The sequence below is a fragment of the Triturus cristatus genome, chromosome 12, assembly GCF_964204655.1.
Source record: "Triturus cristatus chromosome 12, aTriCri1.1, whole genome shotgun sequence".
Classification (NCBI taxonomy): domain Eukaryota; kingdom Metazoa; phylum Chordata; class Amphibia; order Caudata; family Salamandridae; genus Triturus; species Triturus cristatus.
The window spans coordinates 746,253,008-746,278,304 of NC_140595.1; the positions used below are offsets into that span (position 1 = coordinate 746,253,008).

Here is a 25,297-nt window from a genome sequence, read left to right on the forward strand (position 1 = left end):
TCTTTAGGAGCTCTTGATGTAAGTCATTCAGCTTTCCTGATGCTTTCAAAATATTATCTAAAGTGTTCTTTTAAATTCTGACCTACAGCATTGTTGGACTTGGCCCTCTCTGCAAGTCACCCCCAAACATTTTGCCTTCAGTCCTCCTCTTGTTGACTTCTAGGTCTTTGAGCAATTTACCACTGTTAACTATTGCCCATGTGTTTGTGCTCACTCCCCTAAACATGGTTTTCACCCAATTGGCACATTTAATTGCCTTATAAGTTCCTAGTAAAGTGATACTCCAAGTACCCAGTGCCTGTAAATAAGTGTTGCTAGTCAACCTGCAGCACGGATTGTGCCACCCACTTATGTAGGCTTTGAAAATATGTCTTAGGCCTGCCATTGTAGACTGTGTGCAGTTTTGAACTGCCAATTCGACTTTGCAAGATAGCTACTTTACCAGGCCTAACCCTTCCTTTTTAATGAAAATAGGTCACCCGTAAGGTAGGTTCAAAATGGCCCTTAGGGCAGGGTGCACTATATTTATAATGTTGGACATGTACATTTAAGTTGTACATGAACTGTTAGCAGGCAATGCCTATGTCTTACATAGGATAATTTTGTTTTACCTTTTTACAGTCAATAAGCGATAACTTTTGTATGGTAAGAGGAAAAATGTCATGTTTGGTCTCAAAATAACTGCCATTTAAAATACTCTTTTACTGTAAAGTTAGATTTTAATTCCTAATTCTGAAAATGCCACGTTTAGAAAATATGCATTTTCTTTTCTTAAATATTCGTGCCTGCAGCCTGTGTGTTGGATCACATGAGTAGGTGTAGTTGGCAGTTGGGCTTTGTGTATTCCTCACAGACAGTATCACAAAGGGGGCGGGTTGTGGATAGGATTTGCAATCCTACCAGGTTGCAAGGAGTTAAGCTGTGCTCAGTCTCACTAACATGATCCATAATTCCATGGGAGTACTACTCTCCAGATGCCCACCTTCTGGCAGCACCGACTCTGACATTTTGTATTACCAGAGGTTCGGAGTGGCCAGATGAGGGGAAGGGTTTAGGGAAGGTACTCCAGAAAGAGACATCTGAAACAAGATGGTATATGCTGATCAGAGGGTTCTCATAAATGTTTTTTCCTAGTAAGAATAACACTAGGCAGCTTGTTCTAACTGATAGTTTACATTAATTATTTACTTTTTACTCTTCCTTACCTGTGAAAAGAAATCTTGCTCATGAGGATGTGGGATCCAAATTGTGCAAAGATATCAGCACCAGCAAAACTGCGGCTATGTTTTCACCAAATGTCCAAAAATGTACTTGCCGATGTCCTGTTTCTTTCAGGAACCTCTCAACTCTAGGGTGTTCCAAGATATTAATCATAAACTCAGCAAAATCCAGCTCTGAATGGAATTACCCAATTATTTATTTCACTGGAAACAGCCTTGGGAATGTCACACTCAATTTATAACTAGAAAAGGCATGCCATGATTCTGAGATTTATACATAATTAACAAGCACTAAACACCTTCAAGACTGGAGATTTTCCACCTGACTTTTGCTGGGTTGTCCTGCACCACCACACACTCAGATTGGTGCATCCTTGGAAATGCCATATATAAGGAGCTGCTTCCCTCCAAACTGTGATGACAACAAGCATGGGAATGTGGAAGAAGCTGCTCTTTTATTGATGGTGAGTTCCTCCAAGATGGCTGTCGTGATTTAGAGCATCCTTGCAAGATCTCGCCACCACAGTGCAGTTCTCTCTTGCAACGGGGATGAAAGGTTAAAAAAGAATGCACAGAACTCAAAACAAAATGAAAATGACATTAACGAACTGCTGCAACAAAAGTAGCTTTAGCACTGTCACCTAAAACAAACATTAGGACCTTTGAACATGTTTGTTCACACTATTTGTGAGGTGGACTTTTATTCTAATATCTAGTGGTACACAGTAAGTGATTATACTTAGGGATGGCTGGAAACTTGGACTCGCTTGAACCATATTAATCAGATTTGACACTCTTCCCGAACCAAAATCAACTAAGCAAACACCTGCGGACATGAAAATAAATGTGCTTTTAGAAAACGGGGATCTTTACACGAATTACAAGAAAATGGTGGAACCAGGATGTAAGAAAAACCGTCTCAAAGATAAAGTTAAACTCAGCAAAGAAAACAGCCCTGAGGAAGGCTTGGGTATTTTTCTATGGTGACAAAACACGTGTTGGCTTGGCTTGAGACCAGAATTCTAAGAACAAATTAAAAAGAATACAAAAAGAACAAGAAATTGGAGAGTATGTTATTACCTGTCACTATATAAATACGTTTTTGCCTCATAATAATAGCGTGTCCGTGAGGATATAAGAATTCATATATTTTCAATGGCATACAAAATGCCAGAGGGAAATCAGATTGCCAAGAACAATAAAGCTTGATTGCTTAGGTTTCATCCCCATCATGATAATCTAGGTTTCTAAAGTGACTAAGCAGAAATTCTGACCAAGATTGAGTTCTAGTTTGATCTAATCGCAGCACATCTTGACAACAGCAAGTGTGGAAGGTCTATGGCCAGTGTAGTGAGCCCCCCAGCTCCCCTGAGCTCTGCCCACATCAGCATGGCCAACAGCTTTAAATAAATGGGCAGCTGACTGGTTGTGTAGTGTGTCTGTCAGTGCAGCACCGGGTATTGGACAGAAGCGGCATACTACACTGGCAAAGGGGACATGGAGTAAGCAGCCCTCACTCCGCTGACCCACTTTGTACTGAGGAGCCAGCCATGCAGAGCAGTGGTTAATTTGTTAAAAAATCAAGTGCCGGCACTCTCATCAGGAGGCAGCTCGCACCAGCCCATTTCTCCTGTGAGCGCCGCCTAAAACAGAACAAACTACTAGCCGTGAAAGTGGGGAGAGGATGTTGAGTCCATGGCCAGAATTGCCGACTTCGGAGTTGGAGAACCGGGTTTGAGTCTCGGTGTCTGCTCAACATCCTGCAATTCTGGGCAAATCACGTAATCTCCCCGTAAATGAATGTGTCCTTAACTGGTTCTCATGAAAAGCGCCGGTGTTGATGATGAAGTGATAGTGCTGAGTACCGGAAAACACTGGCTCAAATTAAGCATTGATGCAGAGTGCTTACACCATACAGAAGCAGTCTCTGCAGTGAGGAAACTGGTAGAGCACTGCTGTCTTCCCCGCCTGCCTCCCACCCCTGTGTGTAAAGTATCAACGCACCACCACAGCATCACCTAGTGGCCAATTCAAGGCAATCCTCTTTAAGTGTCATGCACAGCATGGATTGAAGGCTGCTGCAGCGCCATTTGGTGGTAGGAATATGCCACCACCCCCGAAGACCATTGGGAAAGGCAGCACAACCCTTCAGACCAACAGGCAGTGAGTCAGCTAGGCCTCAGTGATGAGTGACCCTACTGCCCTGCACCCTGGATGTAAAGTCCTAACTACAAGCACAGTGACTTTGTAGACACACTGTAGGTCTGTGAGGTAGCTATGCCTCAGTGCTGATTGACCCTAATGTCCTGCATCTTGGACGTAGGGTTCTAACTACAAGCATAGTGACTTTGTTGACACACTGTAGGACTGTGATTGAGTAGCACCCTACCCTGCCCCAGCTTGGCTGACAACTGGTTTTCCAAAGGATCTGCCCCATGTCACCCTAAAAAGATGGCAGCAAACAATCCCAGAACTACGTTGGGCTACTCTTCTGTGGGCGCCCTCTTGCCCTTTCGCGAGTTGGCTGTCTCCTGCCTACTGAACTGGCATGGAAGGCCTGGCTCAGCAGACTCAATAATTACTTCACAGCCACGAGGGAGACAGACACACTGGTGAAGTGGGCCCCCTGGCCGCCCTTTGCTGGAGATGAAATGTATTAAATATTTAAAAACCTGCAAACATTGGAGATGATCGAGACTGATTAAGCGGTTGGGACATTAATGCACACCTGGAGCACAACTTGACCCGAACTATGAATGTTTCAAATTGCGCCAAGCCAATCAGAGATGGGTGAGACCATTGATCACTTCTATGCCTCCCTGCATAGGTTGGCAAGCATACACATAGCTGCCAAGGTTTCAAATTGCTATGTGTGACATTCTCATAATATCAGTGTAATTATCAGTGACATTTCAACGACTATGAGTGACACTTTCTTGCCATCAAAATCAAGCAATGAAGACAAACAAAACAAATAAATATTAGAAATGACACCTATTTGAGCAACAAGAAACTCTAAGAAGATCTTACAATGTCTGAGAAGCACCAGACATGGAAGGGCACAACCTGGAGACAGAATACATGACTGCAGGGCAGGCACATAGCTGCTAAGTTTTCAGATTTCTTATGTGTGACATGTGCATGGTATTAGTAGACTTATGAATGACATTGAACTGGCAAATGTGTGACACTTAGAGTAACACTTTCCCATGAGTAAAACCACGTAATGAGGTGCATAGAAAGAGATAAATATCAGAACGTACACACAATGATAAGTTCTAATAATATCTTGCAACTGGAGCAAAACCCCTGGAATGAAAGGCTATAGTTGCTTTATAATGAACTCTAAATGTCTGCACATTTTGCGGCAGCCTAGCTTATACTGTCTGTGATACAATTTTAAAACAATGTGCATATTCATGTGCTTACACTCGCAGGCTGGGTCCTTGTAGCACTATAATATGAAAGTAACTAGCCACCACTAGCCAAGAAGGACAAACTTCTGTTCCTCTCTGGTTACACACAAAACATATGCAGTGATTGCATTAACCAATTGAGATTCCATAACATTAATCTGAAAGATTGCATTTCCAGTTATTTTTGTTTACCTTGCACCACTGCATTTATGCATCTTTCATTTAAGGCAAATGATTATTTTGCATGTAGTTGCCTAAACACCAACAACATTTTTATAGAATACTATTTATTTATGTTTTGTTGTGAGACTGCGGCTGCCCTGGATGCACTGAGCAGTTCAAACTAAAGACCTTGACACCCTCACAGGTGAGTAGTGCACTTCACAAATCCCTGATTGATTAATTGACTTATGGCTTATGACCTGTGCAGTTTCGAATCTGACCACCTTTTCAAGAGTGCCTTTACAGCAGGGCATCCGAGCAGCGTATGTGATGCTGACTGTAGGAGAGTAGGATCTGCCTCTTATGGTTACCCCCACTTTTTGCTGGTGTTTCACTGTTTTTCGACTTTAGTCTGGCTGGGACCCTGCTATTTAGGGCCCTAGCCTAGCTGCTACCTCTCTAAATTGATTGCATGTACTTTAGGTGCACCACAGAATGGATCCTAAGGTACCCTTGTGAGTCCCTAGTATATGGTATACTATGTACCAAGGGCATAGGTACCCCAGAGGCCTACCAGGGGCTAAAGCATGTATTATGCCACCCCTGGACAGCCACCCAAAATGACACCACAAGTCTGCTACTGCAGCCTGGGTAAGGTGGTGCATACACCCCTTAATGAGGTATAGGTTCACTATACCTCACCTATCACTGCAAATACAAACCTATCAGTCACTCCTATGGCAGGCCTTAACAATCCTGAAGGCAGAGTGCTTGGTTATATGTGAGAGGGTGCCCAGGCATGAGCTGAGCCCCTCTTCAGCCTTCGGAATCTCTTCTCTGGGGTTGTCAGGGGTGGAGCCTGACCATATACTCTTAAGTGCATTATATCTTAAACGGTTAATGCTAATTTTGGACTGGCTGCACAGAAACATGTCGTGTTTGGTGTCAAACACCATGGAATCATACCCCCACATCAGTTCTTGATGTGAGATATGATCCCACCCTTCTAGAGGGAGAGACATGGCAGTACTGGTATACCCGGTAGAAATCTAACAGAGCCCTAGCATCACAAAATGGATGCTGCAGCCACAGACACAAGTCTGGCCTCCTGCTGCTCACCAAAACTCCGGCAGGGGAGGCCTGGACAATAGGCTGATGTGTATTGGGGCTGGGTGGGAGCACTCTCAGAGTGCTTTGAAGTCCTGCACTGGGGGCACATTTGGTGTCCCTGTGCATACTCAAGCTCAAACCGGTTCAGGGGCTTCCAGCCCCTGCTCTGGTGCGAAACTGGACAAAGGAAATGGGTGTAGCCACCCCTCTTTCCAAACCCTCCCATAGGTGGGTCCCCAGAGCTAGTCCAACCCCTTCCTTAGGTATAAGTAAGGAACCTCTGTAACCAGAACTTTAGATATCCCTGGACGAAACTCTGAAGCCAAATCCTGGAACTTCAACGCTCTACTAAAGACTAGAGGACTGAAGAAATCTCCCTTGGGGTCAAGGAGCGACTCCCCTGCTTGGCAGGCACCAACAAAGCATTTTGCCAGTCTGCATTACTGAAGCTCCCGCCAGACTACGAAGTATTTGTAGCCCAGGAAGAGGATTTCCAGACATTTCAGAGGCCGACCCAAGTCCCCAGCAAAGCTGAGACCTGCAGCACTCATGAGTAGCGTGGAACTGGAACTCCTGGTCACCGGGAACTTTTGCGAGTGCATTGACTTCTCGACGTCTCTTGCAGTTGTGCTTAGGGATACTTGTAGCCCCTACCTCGAGCAGAGAATCCACTGAAGATTTTCAGCCTAGTCACCCCGAGTGACCCGTGAGCTGCCATTTTGTGTTTCCTCTTGAGGTCCCTTCACGATCCCTGGTCTGTCAACTGGTGGGTACCTGTGAAGGTAACTTTGATTTTCCTTGGGCTTCCCTGGTTGCTCCAGATGTGCCCTGACTCCCAACCAAGTGGTGAGTCCCTCAGACCTTGCTGGTCTGCACCAAAGCATCTTTCTCCTTTCTGCGTGGGTTGCTGTTGCCAAGGCTTGTTGTTGCCAATCCGGGCACCGATGCTGCAGCACTTGACATCCTTTGTGGGACAGCTCAAATCCAGCTCCTGGTCATCCTCAACACCTCCTGGCCCTCGTGACTGAAGAGTCAAGCTTCACCTTCTTCACCTGAAACACCCAACATCGGTGGGCATCCGCCTATCGTCTTCCTTGCCACTGGCAAGTGACCCAGACTCTGTCCCCTCTGCTTTCAAGCTCTTCTTATCTTTGATCCAGGCTTGGATCTCTTTGGACACTTCTCATCTTCCCAGCAGCAGCACTTCTTTGCCAGCTCCCATTGAAAACGACAACGCGACCCGACACCATTTGACACCTCTGCACCCGGCTTCCCTGGGTGAGGTAACACGAGTACTCCGGTGTTCCCGTGGGTGTTGACCCTAGAACTTCCTAAGTCCCAAAGGGTTTGGTCCTAGTTCGTTCCTAAGTGTCCCTAATCTTTAAAAATCTAATCGCGACTTTCCCCATAGAAGCTAACGGGAGCTCGCGGCTGTGTTCTCACACTGCACACGGCCCCCATGGGTCCCCTGTGTCACTACCTTGGGTGGTTCCTTGGGGTCCCAGCGATTCTACAGGCTCTAGGCCTTGTGTCTAGTTAAGTGGTGGTTCTTATACCACTATTTTAGTATATGGTTTGGCACGCCCCTACGGCCTGACGTGTATTTGTGCTTATTACTGTCATGTTTGAAGCGTAACTTATGTGTTTTGACCTCTAGTCTCATAAAGAGGATAGGAGGGTGTGTTTAGAAATAAATACATATATTTTTTATATATACCTGGTGTGGTTGTCTTTCATTTAGGCACTCAAGAGATTATAGACTGGTAAAACAAGCTGCTTTACATTCCTTCAAGACTTAGCCTGAAGGCTGCTCTCCATAGCTACCACTAGGATGGCTTTCAATAAAGGTTGTCTTTAACCTATAACCAATAAGGGGTTGTTTGGACTGGTGCAAGGTGTCCACTATAACTAGTAGACAGCATATACCAGGCCAACTTCTCACACTGACAGCTTAGCGTTTATAGCTGCATGGAGCCATAGATCATTCATTGTACTCACAACATGAATACAATTCATCCTCTTCCTGATCCAAGGGAATTCCCGGGCTCAGTCTGAAATATGAATTAAGATAAACACTCCTATGCATGGTGCAAACTAACTGGCATTGAGGCCTAGTATTGCTAAGTAAATGCTGCTGAGATCAACGGAACTTGACAGTGCAGAGCCTGTAGGCTGAGAATGCGTGAAAGACTTACCTGACTGCTGACAGTGAATAGGTGTGCACAAGTGTTTTTACCAGGCTGAGCGTATCACCGCTTGGTTTCTACTGAGCTGAGTCATGGGGACTGAAGCTCTCCGGTTGGTTGGGCACTGGGGCTGAGCGGGCACGGGTTGGAAGAGTAGGCGGGAGTTAAAGGGTGTGCCTGAGCAGACGTTGGAGACTCACACGCAGCATCTGTTTGTGCTCAGAAGTGTCTTATTCTGGCTGACTGGCAGGTAGAAGTAGCACTTTTATTATTGTTCGCTCTTCGCTCGGCTGCCACCCATGCCAGCCAGAGACCAGAGCGCCCACACCCTAACAAAAACAACTTACTGAAACTACAGAAAATGAGTTAACTGGTTGGCCAAATCCAGTTTCTGCTGGCCGTGAGAGACACAGCAGAGTAATACTATGGCTCTCTTTGGTGCAGTTAAACAACATCTGGTGTCCTCCTCAGCAGTAAATGCTCCTAACACCAGTCAGCCTGGTATACACAACAGTCGCACAATCCGCATGGCTACATTTTGAGAGGCGGCACGGTGCACCCTCTCACTTCAAGTGGTATCCTGTCTGTGTCACTCGCAGGTTCTGTTTTGACGTGTGTTCGTATTATGATACTTTACTCTATTCCTGGGGGGTTTCACACTTTGTGGCCAGTGGCAGTATGTAACGTTGAAGTACAGCAAATTGTCTCATAAATTGAGCGTGCAATCTGTGTGCATCGCTGTCCTTTGCACCAATGACCTGCAGAGCTGTGAGCTGGGCCCAGAAAAACAACAGAAGGTGCCGGTTCCACGCGAGGTTGAACCCCGCACATTGCCTTTTGTTTAAGCTGTGGGGATGACGTCGCCTGAGGGTCAGCCATACCACTGAATGTAGCAATAAATTGAAATGCGCCCGAGCTGTCTGTTAAAGTGAGTTTGACAAACTAAACTCACACTGTGTCCATAGTAGCGAGCAATTGTGCACTGTCAAGGACTCCTCCTGATGTCACTATGCAGTGTGGTGTGTTACATTGTAGCACACAGGTAGCCGCTAGCAAGCACAGTTTACCAACTGAAATGCGTTAGTCTAACGGCTGATGAGTGGTACTTAGCAGGGCTGCACATCTACTGACGATGGCACAGCAAGGGAAGTGTGCACCCACAGGGTGCAAGTCGTCTATACTCAGACACCTAATTCCCAGAGAATCTGCCATGGTGCTTGATAACATGCTGATCCTAGGGGCATCTCACAAGCTGTCGAACAACAGTGGAGAGCAGATACAAATGGAGCTAGGGAAGGTCATGGTCAGGTTGGAAAGTAAAGTGGCCTCAGGTTCAAGCTAGAAAGCAGCAGATGCCATTTTGACGAACAGAATGCGGAAAGGCATGCCATCACCAAAAGATGACACTGAATCATATGGGAGCTGTTGTCTAGAATCTCACGGGGCGATTAAGTGCCTAGCACAAGGAAGGACATGTCCAAGATGTGGTTACCTGAACCACTTTGTTAGGTTTACAGAGAAGGGGACAAGGAACAATGGATGCCGCATAGCAGTGGACGCGGACCACCAATGCAGTGTATCATGACTCCAGTTTAATGACCCGAACAATCAATGATGGTAGCACCACTGGACGGAGATGTGGATGACTAAGAAATATCTCTTATCTCATCTGCGAGAAATTGTTGGCAGTCAATAAGACCACAACCAGTGTGTGAGGCAAGGATCGCAAACACTCTAGTGAAGGCCTTCAACTACACCAGCACATTGATGAATATGCTGGACTGTTTACAATACAAAGCCTTGTCCCAATGCACAAAGTTACGTTTTCCTCACACCAACATATTTTTAAAGGTGGAGCAAGGCCCCCTATGCTAGCAGATGCATTCAAGGGCATCATGCAGCTTGCAGTGGCATCAGTCCAGAGGGGCACACTGTTAAGCTGCCATATGCAGAAAATCTATGGCTGGTGTTTTTTGCCCAATTCAGGATCAATACATGGATAGCATTCTTACAGAATTCATTAACTTGTTCAAAGGACTATGGTGCCTCATCTCGCTGCACATCCACAAAACCCTCAAATGTGTTGCATTACAACACTGCAGAGTTTCTTTCCATCTATGCTACTAGGTGAAAAAAGAGATAGGAAAACTAGAAGTGATGGGGTAATTAAGAAATAGGGGGGCAGACCGTTTGTGTTAATCTGATGTTCATCACAACCAACTCAAGCCAAAGCTACCACGGACTCTGTGCCTCTGCATTCACATGAGGCTCCTGAACCAGGCCTTAAAGACAGAGGGGTACATAATGTCCTCCATGAATGACAATATCATCAAACTCAACTGGAACTAGTGCCTCTGAACCGGACCTGGGGCGTATTATTTCGGAAGTGGCGGTGAGAGGTGTTACCCTCCTTGGCTTAACGCCTCTCATCGCCACTTCGGAAGCGCCAGGCTGCACCCTATTCTCAAGGATATGGTGCAGTCTTGCATTTCCCCCTGCGATGGCGCTATGTCTCATGACTTAACGCCAACGTAGGCACCCTTGCACCAGAGTGCAAAGGTGTCTGCGAGCAGGGAGGTGTCCCTTCCCGTACATAAACAAACCTAGAATGCCATTTTGTAACTTCATTCCGCACACATGTAAGTTAAAAAATAGCATTTAAAAAAAGGTTTGTTTATGTACAGGAAGGGACATTTTCCTGTACATAAACAAACCTTGGCATTTTGCTTTTTCCATGTGTGCTGCACAAGGCAGCACACATGGAAAAAGCAAAAACGAGGAGAAACGGAGCATTTCTCCTCGTTGCGCCACCTTAAGATCAGGATTTTCCTGGTCTTAAGTTTGGCGCTGCCACCTATTATCCCCTCTATTGATAATAGTTGGCAGTGTTGAAGTGAATGGGTGTTGCGATGGAACGCCCACCGCAACACCCACTGCACACCCCTTACCCCTTACCCACCATAACTTGACAAAAAGTAACGTTGTGGTGGCGATGGGGGCTTGGTAATATGTCCCCTGGTGTCTCTAAACTCTGGGTAGCGTCAGCTCATGTTAGACCTTAATAGCCACTACATTACAACCTTGTCAACACGCCTGTGACTAAGAAAATATACTTGGCTCAAATGAATCATCAGTAGATGAGGTCTTCCAGGATGCAAAAAGGGAGAATCTCTACAGTCTAGATTGAGTGCTCGGCCTTTATGGTGACATCCTGGTATTGTGGAAAACTGCTGAGATACATCAGAAGCAGCTAAGAACAGTATCACAGAGACTGTTTGACCATGGCTTCACTGTGCACAAAGAGAAATGCACATTATTTGCCAACCACATGGAGTTGTGTGGCTACATATCCTCTAAGGACAGAGTTCAGGAAAACCCTAAAAAGTCTAGGGACATGAAACAAGCCCACGTCCCAAGAACAGTCATGTAGGTAAGAAAATGTCTTAGGGATGGCCAACTACTGTGACTGTGTATCCCAGAAACTTTCCACCCTAAGAGAGCCCTGAGAGCGCTCACCAAAGCCAACGCCAAGTGGGAGTGGAATGAGAGCAAGGAGGGCAACTTGCAGGACTTCAAAGACACTCTGTTTCACGATACCACTATGATCTACTTTGATCACCACTGTGAGACCGAATTAATAGTAGACACCACTGTGGTAAAACTGGGTGCAGTATTCAATCAATCAGGGATTTGTGAAGCACAGTACTCACCTATGAGGGTCTGAAGGTTCTTGGTGGGGGGAAGGCGCGCAGCTCCAAATAAGCAAATGAGCCAAGTCTTGAGGCTCTTCCTGAAGATGTGCAGAGTGGTGGAACATCTGATGTTGAGCGGGAGCTCGTTCCAGGTCGTTGCTGCGATGTAGGAGTAGGCTCTTCCGCCCCCTCTGGCCCTGCAGATGCGCGGAGTTTTGGCGAGATCGGCTGAGCGGAGGTTTCTCTTGGGTACGTGGAAGGAGACTCTTTCGTTGTGATATTGGGGTCCAGTGTTGTGGAGGGATTTGTAGGCTTGAGTGAGCAGCTTGAAGGTTACTGTTTTCTTGACGGGGAGCCAGTGGAGGTCACATAGGTGCTGGGTGATATGTTCATGTCATGGGATGCCAAGGGCGAGTCTGGTGGTGGTGTCCCTGATGGTCTGGAGTTTACTATTAGTATTAGTACTACAGCATCAGAAATACTTGGATTCCTATTGCATTCAGCAATAGGACTTTCACTGAGGTGGAGTGGAGGTATGCCCCAATCAAATTACAGTCCCTGACTATCATATGGTAATGCAAATACTTCCCCATTTTTATGCGTGTGAACAGGCATTTACTATCGTCACTAACAACAAACTGCCAGATGAACTAGTTCAAGGTCACCCCCAACTAACCTCCACCACCACAAATAGAGTGTTGGTAGTCCAGGTTAAACAGTATTGGTTTGAGGTTGTGCACTATCCAGGTGCAGAGAGTCCCACCAACTACTGGTTAAGCCATGCTGTATGTGAGGAAGCGAAACCTCTGGGTCAAGAAGAAGATGGGAGAGTGTATGGACATGATTGTCAGAAACTTATACCCTGGAACCATGAAACTAGAGGACATTGTTACAGAGACAACACATAACAGCGATCTCCAACGAGGGACCGAGGACACACAGTGCACCACCTTTTCCACATGGCCCACAAGGAACAGTCAAAGATCACCCACCCTAGCTCTGTAGAGTCTGAAGGGAACTATGTGTGACCCAGCACAGTCTTGTACTGAGAGGCAATTGCCAAGTGATACCCTGCTCACTGCAAGCAACAGCTGTCATGTTTGCACACCAAGACCACCAGAGAATCACAAAGACAAAGGCTTGTTTGTGCTCCAAAATCTGGTTCCCGGGAATGGACCAACAGATGGAGGAGGCATAGGAGGTTTGTGCTCCCTTGTTGCTGAACGGTGAGTCTTAGGGTCCTGTCCACATTGCTGCAGCGGACCTGTGCACTTCGCTCACACACAATTTAGTATAGACTTTAGCAGTTTTCTGGGTAGGAATTGACAAAGTTACCACCATGGTGTATGATGGTGTGAGGCCAAATCTTGAGAAGATCTTCATCACCTTTGAGCTGCCAGAAGAGGTGCGGACAGACAAAGGACTGATATTTCAAAGGCACGATTTTAATGAGTTGTTGAGCAATCTGGGGTTACAGCTCTACAAATGACCCATAGTGGCTGTAGGCAAACAGCGGTGTCAAGCATTTCCTGCACACTCTCAACAAAGTACTCTTCATTGGCCTTGGCCAAAATGAATACCTTGAGTTGGCACTGTATAGCTTCCTTCAAATGTACTGGAACATGCTGCACTGTGTGATCCAATACGCACCATTGAATCTCATATTTGGAAGAGCAAGCAGAGTCACTCTTTCATCTGCCTGCAGTGGAGACCCCCGTCAGTGGACCTGGGGGCCAACCAAAGAAGACAATAAACCAACAATGACTCATACATAGTCTAGTTAGACTATATAGATATTTAACTCAGTTTGTTATGCATACAATAACAACTGCCCCAGCAAGTGCAGTTAAAGCTGTCAAGACACAGTTAGATGTGATAACAATTTGTTCTGTAACTATTAATGCTATTATGAGTAAAATTCACCAGATGGGAGAAAATTCCATACTGGAATGCACAAAAAACAAACCAGGCTAAAGCAGTGTTTCCCCATATGGGACCCCATGATAAACATAGGACTCTCACAACGTGCTTGACACCTGAGATGGTTCCCTGATTGATGACTGTGCCACTTGGGGTACAGTGTTTTCTGCAACATATACCATAATCCATGGTACACCTTCACTTGCAATTTTGATGGAAGTACGAAAACAAATTCAAAATGAGTACATGGCAGCTGCTGCCCTGGATTTAGGGTTAAAATTAATTGGCAATTTTGCTACAATATCCCCAATTATATTAAAGGGGAAGCAGTAGCACTGGCGATATGCCAACTCCTTGCGCAGATAGCATCAGTAGACCATGAGAACGAGTTAACAAAGATTACTGCAGAAACCTTTACATCTATAGGTCGAGATACTTTGGGTGCCAGACCAAACAAACCACAGTTTAAAGGTAGTTCTCAGAAAGACAATACCAAACAAGAAGCAGAGCTTGTATAAAATGTTGGGACAAACAGAAAAATAAAGACAAAACTAAATCATGGGGTGATCTCTGCAAATGGAGTCCTCTCATAAACCTTACAATTTACATAACTGCGATACTATTAAACAGCCTGATAGCTATCAGTATACTGATACACTTCCTCCTAGTTCCCTTCAGGACTCTTCAGACAATCAAAGGGGGGGTGATCAGAGCACAGAAAAGAAGACTATGCGAAAGCGAAAAAGGACTCACAATGCTCGGCTGAAGTAAGCATTAAAAAGCAAAATAAATGTACACAACAGAAACCCCAATGAAAAAAAAATAAGGATACAGGAATTTCGGCAAAATATGCCACACATATTGAGAACTCTCCTTCCAAACAAGACAGTGACTCTGCTAGAAAATAGTTCTCCAAAATCTTGAAGAGTTTCTGGATGCAAAAGCACCTGATTATTTCATAGAAATTGAAAGCCCAGATCAACGCCTCAGCCCTCTATACAGAATTTACAAATTAATCATACAAATCGAGGGTGACATAAAGCGGAGGATTAAAGTAGTATTCAGGGAAAGCTTAACACTTAGTTATGACATTCTCTTAGCATAGATCAATTGGCCACCAGACTTTGTGAAAACAGCCCCACAAGGAGAGGAAGTAATTTTACTATCGTTTTCAGTGCTTATCCCCGAAGAGGTTAAACAAGCATATACTGCAGAATGGGCTGCTGCACAAGCCCTGGCATTATGCCACAGCAAGTTGGCTAGTATAAGGATGCCCATTATCACTGTATACCCCTAAGGTCCAGCCCACAAGTGGAGCCACAATACCCTATTAAACATGAAGCAAAAGTTCTAGTGAGAGAGATTCTCTCACAACTCGTGTACCAGGGAGTTGTTGAACCCCGGGTATTTCCTATGAATATTCCCTTATTTCCGGTAGCTAGACCAGATCATTCCTACCACATAGTCTTCGACTATAGACATTTAAACAGTTGCACATGCATGTTTGCACATGCATGTTTGTAATACAAAATTCACACGGTATGGCTCTAATGAACAGTGTCCATAAAAAAATACAAAACAACCTTGGATGTTTCAAATGTTTTTTTCTGCCTAAACATAGAGCCTGAAAGCAGATGTCTGACAGCTATCTCTACGCTTGACTTTCAACATCATTTTCGCCGACTCCCTCAAGTGTTTGAACAGTCCAGGTCTGTTTTCTGCCTGAATAACATCAATTCTACATTAAATTTTGACACAGAAGCATTGTCCAATGCTGATGACATATATCTGATGGACGATGACTTGAACACAAATTTAGCCAGAGTAGATTGCATTGTATTGGGATTTGCTGAACATGGCTTCAAATTCAATTTCAGAAAAAACAAAATTGCCTTCCTCAGTATCCTATTCTTAGGATATGAGCTATCAAATGAGGGTAAGAGCCTAGTACCACATTTCCTACAAAAATGTGCTCTTTTACAACCACCAAACACACTTAAAAAATTTACATTTTTACTAGTATTCTTAAACTTTGGCAGAACATATATATCAGATTATGCGCAATGCATAAAACCTTTATGCAATTTGATTCACCCTGATTTTTCCAGTAGACACTGGACATTAGAACATACACAAATACTCAGATCACTACAGACTGATATGCTTGCATCAAGACACTTACACGTGTCAACAAAACAAATTTGGTCATCCTTATAATTTCGGGTGCCATAGGCTTTACACAAGTCACATTCAATGAGGGTGACACACTGCCAATAGCATATAAATCACATCTATATTCAAATGCTGAGATGTGTTTTGCATCCACTGTAAAAATACTAACTGCTGTTCAGATATCTGTCATTAAGGAAAGTGCACTGGCTCAAGGGAAACAAATAATTGTTGTTACTTCCGTACCAGCCTTAGAGGCTGGTACAAAGGCTAGTGTTCCAAACATGAAAGCCTTACATCCTAGATGGGTACAATGGGCCACTTCCCTGACTGCTACTGACGTAATCTGTTTTTACCCTACTTTACAAACTCAACAATTTTTCAAATATGAGTATGAATACAGCGCGCCCAGTAACATTTTGCCTCTTGATCAATACAAACATGTCATATACACTGATTGTTCAGCCCATGCATTACAGGTACAAAACACCAATACTCAGCAGCTTGCGCTGCGGTTATCTTACCAGTGTTTCGAAATTAGAGGGGTTGTCAAAATGCCAAAACTCTAATGGACCATAATCCATCAGCCCATCGAAGCGCTGTCTTCGTGATGACGCTGGAGTCAGCTCAGTCGTTGGGGAGAGGAGTTGGCCTAATGGCTAGGGTGGTTGACCTTGAATCTGGGGAACCGGGTTCGAGTCTCGGCAATGACAATGAACATCCTGTGATTCTGGGCAAATCACTTAATCTCCCCATGCCTTACAAAAATGAATGTGTCCTCATGTAATGCAACTGGTGTTATGTAAAGCGCTCTGATACCTGATTCGGGTCAAATTCGCGCTATATAAAAAAATAAAAAACTCCGAGCTATGGGAGGTCAATCCACCTATAAATCTGGTAGGCAGGCCAGGATTTGGCAGAGACAGTACTCTGTTAAAGTTGGAACGGAGTACCCTCCACTAAATCTGGTCCATAGTTATTGCGAGATATTTAGATTAGAGTTGATAAAGAAAGAATGATTAGAATCCTAAAGTCAAATAATTTAGGAATTCTCAGGGGCCTCCAGATAATTTGCAAGATAGTGACTAGTGTATGTATAATGTTAAATTAATTTTTGTTAGATAATGTGTGAAATTAGAAAATCAAAGTGAGAAAAACTGAGTGGTATTTTGAAAAATACTTACACAAACAAAAAAACAAAAAGTGTTGATACTTACGGTAATTGGGATAGTTCTTTGCTAAAGTGACCCAAGAATAAAACAGAAAATAAGGGAGCTTCCAACCACCCTGTACTACTGTAAGCTGTAACAATTGGATGGCACAACTTTGTCTTTTATGTTTACATATTAAAGATCAAATGGATGCATCATGTTTTTAAACAAGATCATGGGGAGGGCATGAAATATGTATAGTAATTTAGGTAACAAGATCATTTTAATTAGTTAGTGCATCCTTACAGGGAAGAGACAGTGCCTCCCGTTTGCTAAGATGTCAGGTCGTTTCTTTTCCACTAGATGTACATTTAGTGGGTCACAAATTGTCTCAAGTGGGTAACTCATTTTTGAGCGTGAAATCCATCATACATCGGTAGTTGACAGAACAGGTTTTAGGACTCAGAAAGAAGCACTGCACTAAAACTGTACTCATCGCGGCCTCTGATGGCATTCAAAACAGCCTGGTCTGAGAAGAAACAGCAGCCCTTGTCCTGCTAGACTTCTTCGGAATTGTCAATGTTGTCTCACACAACACCCTCATCAGAAGATAAGGTGTAGCAGTGTGCGACCAATTGGGTTTAACTTTATATTCAGGCTCCTTTGAGCCGGTGGAGCCGACGGACTTGGTTACGCACCTGCGCGCTACGAGAGGTACTAGACCTGATAACGATTTTAGCAGCTTACACAGCAACCCCACACTCATTTTCCTACTCCCTGCTGACGAGAGGCAACTACCTCGAAACACGTGTCCAGGGATGGCACACGCCACGCATACTTGCATTCACACTCGAGCATAGGTGTATCCGCCGACGCTGACCTTCAGGGACCATTTTCATTGGGGGAACACGACTGGTAGGTGTAGCAGTGTGCGACCAATTGGGTTTAACTTTATATTCAGGCTCCTTTGAGCCGGTGGAGTCGACGGACTTGGTTACGTACCTGCGCGCTACGAGAGGTACTAGACCTGATAACGATTTTAGCAGCTTACACAGCAACCCCACACTCATTTTCCTACTCCCTGCTGACGAGAGGCAACTACCTCGAAACACGTGTCCAGGGATGGCACACGCCACGCATACTTGCATTCACACTCGAGCATAGGTGTATCCGCCGACGCTAACCTTCAGGGACCATTTTCATTGGGGGAACACGACTGGTAGGTGTAGCAGTGTGCGACCAATTGGGTTTAACTTTATATTCAGGCTCCTTTGAGCCGGTGGAGTCGACGGACTTGGTTACGCACCTGCGCGCTACGAGAGGTACTAGACCTGATAACGATTTTAGCAGCTTACACAGCAACCCCACACTCATTTTCCTACTCCCTGCTGACGAGAGGCAACTACCTCGAAACACGTGTCCAGGGATGGCACACGCCACGCATACTTGCATTCACACTCGAGCATAGGTGTATCCGCCGACGCTGACCTTCAGGGACCATTTTCATTGGGGGAACACGACTGGTAGGTGTAGCAGTGTGCGACCAATTGGGTTTAACTTTATATTCAGGCTCCTTTGAGCCGGTGGAGTCGACGGACTTGGTTACGCACCTGCGCGCTACGAGAGGTACTAGACCTGATAACGATTTTAGCAGCTTACACAGCAACCCCACACTCATTTTCCTACTCCCTGCTGACGAGAGGCAACTACCTCGAAACACGTGTCCAGGGATGGCACACGCCACGCATACTTGCATTCACACTCGAGCATAGGTGTATCCGCCGACGCTGACCTTCAGGGACCATTTTCATTGGGGAACACGACTGGTAGGTGTAGCAGTGTGCGACCAATTGGGTTTAACTTTATATTCAGGCTCCTTTGAGCCGGTGGAGTCGACGGACTTGGTTACGCACCTGCGCGCTACGAGAGGTACTAGACCTGATAACGATTTTAGCAGCTTACACAGCAACCCCACACTCATTTTCCTACTCCCTGCTGACGAGAGGCAACTACCTCGAAACACGTGTCCAGGGATGGCACACGCCTGCATACTTGCATTCACACTCGAGCATAGGTGTATCCGCCGACGCTGACCTTCAGGGACCATTTTCATTGGGGGAACACGACTGGTAGGTGTAGCAGTGTGCGACCAATTGGGTTTAACTTTATATTCAGGCTCCTTTGAGCCGGTGGAGTCGACGGACTTGGTTACGCACCTGCGCGCTACGAGAGGTACTAGACCTGATAACGATTTTAGCAGCTTACACAGCAACCCCACACTCATTTTCCTACTCCCTGCTGACGAGAGGCAACTACCTCGAAACACGTGTCCAGGGATGGCACACGCCACGCATACTTGCATTCACACTCGAGCATAGGTGTATCCGCCGACGCTGACCTTCAGGGACCATTTTCATTGGGGGAACACGACTGGTAGGTGTAGCAGTGTGCGACCAATTGGGTTTAACTTTATATTCAGGCTCCTTTGAGCCGGTGGAGTCGACGGACTTGGTTACGCACCTGCGCGCTACGAGAGGTACTAGACCTGATAACGATTTTAGCAGCTTACACAGCAACCCCACACTCATTTTCCTACTCCCTGCTGACGAGAGGCAACTACCTCGAAACACGTGTCCAGGGATGGCACACGCCACGCATACTTGCATTCACACTCGAGCATAGGTGTATCCGCCGACGCTGACCTTCAGGGACCATTTTCATTGGGGGAACACGACTGGTAGGTGTAGCAGTGTGCGACCAATTGGGTTTAACTTTATATTCAGGCTCCTTTGAGCCGGTGGAGTCGACGGACTTGGTTACGCACCTGCGCGCTACGAGAGGTACTAGACCTGATAACGATTTTAGCAGCTTACACAGCAACCCCACACTCATTTTCCTACTCCCTGCTGACGAGAGGCAACTACCTCGAAACACGTGTCCAGGGATGGCACACGCCGCGCATACTTGCATTCACACTCGAGCATAGGTGTATCCGCCGACGCTGACCTTCAGGGACCATTTTCATTGGGGGAACACGACTGGTAGGTGTAGCAGTGTGCGACCAATTGGGTTTAACTTTATATTCAGGCTCCTTTGAGCCGGTGGAGTCGACGGACTTGGTTACGCACCTGCGCGCTACGAGAGGTACTAGACCTGATAACGATTTTAGCAGCTTACACAGCAACCCCACACTCATTTTCCTACTCCCTGCTGACGAGAGGCAACTACCTCGAAACACGTGTCCAGGGATGGCACACGCCACGCATACTTGCATTCACACTCGAGCATAGGTGTATCCGCCGACGCTGACCTTCAGGGACCATTTTCATTGGGGGAACACGACTGGTAGGTGTAGCAGTGTGCGACCAATTGGGTTTAACTTTATATTCAGGCTCCTTTGAGCCGGTGGAGTCGACGGACTTGGTTACGCACCTGCGCGCTACGAGAGGTACTAGACCTGATAACGATTTTAGCAGCTTACACAGCAACCCCACACTCATTTTCCTACTCCCTGCTGACGAGAGGCAACTACCTCGAAACACGTGTCCAGGGATGGCACACGCCACGCATACTTGCATTCACACTCGAGCATAGGTGTATCCGCCGACGCTGACCTTCAGGGACCATTTTCATTGGGGGAACACGACTGGTAGGTGTAGCAGTGTGCGACCAATTGGGTTTAACTTTATATTCAGGCTCCTTTGAGCCGGTGGAGTCGACGGACTTGGTTACGCACCTGCGCGCTACGAGAGGTACTAGACCTGATAACGATTTTAGCAGCTTACACAGCAACCCCACACTCATTTTCCTACTCCCTGCTGACGAGAGGCAACTACCTCGAAACACGTGTCCAGGGATGGCACACGCCACGCATACTTGCATTCACACTCGAGCATAGGTGTATCCGCCGACGCTGACCTTCAGGGACCATTTTCATTGGGGGAACACGACTGGTAGGTGTAGCAGTGTGCGACCAATTGGGTTTAACTTTATATTCAGGCTCCTTTGAGCCGGTGGAGTCGACGGACTTGGTTACGCACCTGCGCGCTACGAGAGGTACTAGACCTGATAACGATTTTAGCAGCTTACACAGCAACCCCACACTCAATTTCCTACTCCCTGCTGACGAGAGGCAACTACCTCGAAACACGTGTCCAGGGATGGCACACGCCACGCATACTTGCATTCACACTCGAGCATAGGTGTATCCGCCGACGCTGACCTTCAGGGACCATTTTCATTGGGGGAACACGACTGGTAGGTGTAGCAGTGTGCGACCAATTGGGTTTAACTTTATATTCAGGCTCCTTTGAGCCGGTGGAGTCGACGGACTTGGTTACGCACCTGCGCGCTACGAGAGGTACTAGACCTGATAACGATTTTAGCAGCTTACACAGCAACCCCACACTCATTTTCCTACTCCCTGCTGACGAGAGGCAACTACCTCGAAACACATGTGCAGGGATGGCACACGCCACGCATACTTGCATTCACACTCGAGCATAGGTGTATCCGCCGACGCTGACCTTCAGGGACCATTTTCATTGGGGGAACACGACTGGTAGGTGTAGCAGTGTGCGACCAATTGGGTTTAACTTTATATTCAGGCTCCTTTGAGCCGGTGGAGTCGACGGACTTGGTTACGCACCTGCGCGCTACGAGAGGTACTAGACCTGATAACGATTTTAGCAGCTTACACAGCAACCCCACACTCATTTTCTTACTCCCTGTTGACGAGAAGCAACTACCTCGAAACACGAGTCCAGGGATGGCACACGCCACGCATACTTGCATTCACACTCGAGCAAAGGTGTATCCGCCGACGCTGACCTTCAGGGACCATTTTCATTGGGGGAACACGACTGGTAGGTGTAGCAGTGTGCGACCAATTGGGTTTAACTTTATATTCAGGCTCCTTTGAGCCGGTGGAGTCGACGGACTTGGTTACGCACCTGCGCGCTACGAGAGGTACTAGACCTGATAACGATTTTAGCAGCTTACACAGCAACCCCACACTCATTTTCCTACTCCCTGCTGACGAGAGGCAACTACCTCGAAACACGTGTCCAGGGATGGCACACGCCACGCATACTTGCATTCACACTCGAGCATAGGTGTATCCGCCGACGCTGACCTTCAGGGACCATTTTCATTGGGGGAACACGACTGGTAGGTGTAGCAGTGTGCGACCAATTGGGTTTAACTTTATATTCAGGCTCCTTTGAGCCGGTGGAGTCGACGGACTTGGTTACGCACCTGCGCGCTACGAGAGGTACTAGACCTGATAACGATTTTAGCAGCTTACACAGCAACCCCACACTCATTTTCCTACTCCCTGCTGACGAGAGGCAACTACCTCGAAACACGTGTCCAGGGATGGCACACGCCACGCATACTTGCATTCACACTCGAGCATAGGTGTATCCGCCGACGCTGACCTTCAGGGACCATTTTCATTGGGGGAACACGACTGGTAGGTGTAGCAGTGTGCGACCAATTGGGTTTAACTTTATATTCAGGCTCCTTTGAGCCGGTGGAGTCGACGGACTTGGTTACGCACCTGCGCGCTACGAGAGGTACTAGACCTGATAACGATTTTAGCAGCTTACACAGCAACCCCACACTCATTTTCCTACTCCCTGCTGACGAGAGGCAACTACCTCGAAACACGTGTCCAGGGATGGCACACGCCACGCATACTTGCATTCACACTCGAGCATAGGTGTATCCGCCGACGCTGACCTTCAGGGACCATTTTCATTGGGGGAACACGACTGGTAGGTGTAGCAGTGTGCGACCAATTGGGTTTAACCCTCATCAGAAGACTCCACGAGATTGGCATACAAGGATCCACTCTCATAGGGATCTGTTTCTTCCTCACCGGAAGAACCCAAATGGTGAGACTGCCACCCTTCACATCAGAGATCAATAAACTGATATGCAGTGTTCCACAGGAATTGTCCCTCAGTCCCACTCTTTTCAACATGTAAATGACACCGCTCAACATCATCTGATCACAAGACAGCACCGTCATCTCCTTAGCCGATGACACCCAACCCCTGATGGACAAGACAAACACCAGCAGAACCAAATTTACCAACTGCATGACCATGGTAGCAGGCTTGATGAGAATCAACTGTCTTAAGCTAAACTCCGTCAAGATGAACATACTGGTCTTCGGCAACAGGAGCTCCCCATGGAATCCCACCTGGTGGCCACTGGGTCTAGGACCGACATCCAAACCCAGAGACCACGCAAGAAATCTAGGGATGATAAGCTGAAAATGACGGCTCAAGTCAGCTCAGTGTGCCCCTCCTGCTTCTGCATCATATGCATGCTGCAAAAGATCTTCAAATGGCTTCCTCGGGTGACCAGATGGACCATCAAAAAAGCACTCATCACCAGTAGGCTACACTACGTCAACACACTGGAGCCCCAAACTCAATCATGACACCCAAAGGAATGGCCACTCCATATGGATGAATGTCTTCACGACATTGAGATATATGAAGGGAAATGAGTGTTGCCCTTCCTCTGTCCTATCCATCAGCAAGGCATCTACGCTCTTATGTCTCATATTGGCCTGACCTGGAAGGAATCCATGTTCTGAAGGAGTTACTAGCTTCATAATGATTTTATTAATTCTTGATGATAAAAGGCAAGCGTATCTTTTACAGTCTGAGTCTAGGAGAAACATTGGAGGGTAAAAATGGGAGGGTATGAGTTCAATTGTAGGAGTAGTCTGTCCCTTTTAAGAAAACACATGATTTGAGCCGAGTCCAAATAAGGAGATATTGATGCGCCCGACATGATATCATCAATTTATTGCAGGAAAAGGGGAGCAACCTCATTGCTATTAGCTTTAAGAGCTTGCTCAGAATTATGTTGGTGCCTGCAGCTTTGCCTAATTGGGCATTGTGGTTGTCCCCTAGAAATTTCTATAAAGTGACTGGAGCAGGAAGTATCTTTTATTGATCAGTGGCTGGGAGTGACACTTGATCCAGGAAAGGCTCAAAAGCACACACTAGGTTAAGACTGTCAAACAAGCAAGATAGAATTGTCTATTGAAATAAGTAAAGGTTGCAAGGAACTCAGGAGTTGAGGAACAGTAATTCCACTTTTAATCATCAGTTTCTAGGATGGTGTGGTGGGAGATACTCTTGTGGGTTTGACTGTCAAGAAGTAATCCATCTTTGGGACCTCTTTCATATCAGACGTATCTGGAAGATTGAAGTCGTTGGGCTGTGGTTCAGCATGGAGTGGTTTAAACTGAGTTAGGCTATGAACCAAATACCCCCAGATTAGTTTGTGCTACAGAAAGATTATTTTGTTATGGATAAACTGAGAATTGACATGTTTACACTAAGTTAAGAAAGCAAATGTATTATAACTCTTACATGTCAATAAAATACAATGTCAAAGAATATGCATTCCTAGTTATGCTGGTCCAAATTTGGGATTTGATTGTTGCATGGGCCTATGAATTCAATACTGCTAACTAATAATGAGGTGCTCATGAACAGGGACATAGATAACTCCTTGGTAAACAATATACCCCTGAACAGATTTGTAGGAAGAGTTACATCTCATTGATGGCAATGAAGTCAAGATGATTGCTATTAATTTATCAGCAGATATTTCAATGCCACATCACTGTTAACACATGTTATGGTAAGATTATCTGCCTCTTTATCAGTTCATAGCAGAACATCTGCAGACATCAATTTCTAGCACTGTAAAAGGTATGCAACCCGGATATGGTATGACCTCCCCAGTTCATCAGCTCTAGTCCAGGTCTCCTACTCAAGGGCACATGTTTCACCAGCTAAAATAGTATAGATCCATTCATATTGGAAGGTTTAAGCTGTATGGCTTTTCCTTTACTTCCTACCTCTGTTTTGAGCATATTCCAGTATATGGTGTTTTGATCAAAACGGAATTGCTCCCCTTGGGGTGCCTTCGGATCGAAGGTGCCAACAATCTTACTCTTAGTGGTGATGTTTGGATGTTTCTGCAGGTTGATGATATTGTAAAAGTCACTGCTGCCGTCGAAGGCTATGTCATCTCCAATCTTGTTCCGGAAGCGTACTTTCTTCATGTAATGGTGGACCTGGCGAAAGGCAAGAAAAAGGGATTGCAAGCATTAGAAGGTAAATTGCAAAAACTACCTTTTTGAGTGTCACGTCTCTACAATCTCTAAATCAGTTTACATATATCCTTTGACATCTCATACCAATGCGACCTAAGGCCCTGCATAAGCATAACTGTCAT

At 45.9% G+C, this 25,297-nt stretch overlaps 1 protein-coding gene across 1 annotated transcript in view; it reads right to left on the reverse strand.

The window, feature by feature from the left end:
* The window catches only part of LOC146782664 (extracellular calcium-sensing receptor-like), a 160,199-nt gene that overhangs the window by 102,495 nt on the left and 32,407 nt on the right, over positions 1-25,297 (reverse strand). The window contains exon 4 of the mRNA XM_085637165.1: positions 24,918-25,136. Coding sequence (XP_085493291.1) covers positions 24,918-25,136 — 219 coding nt within the window. The remainder of the gene's footprint in view (positions 1-24,917; positions 25,137-25,297) is intronic.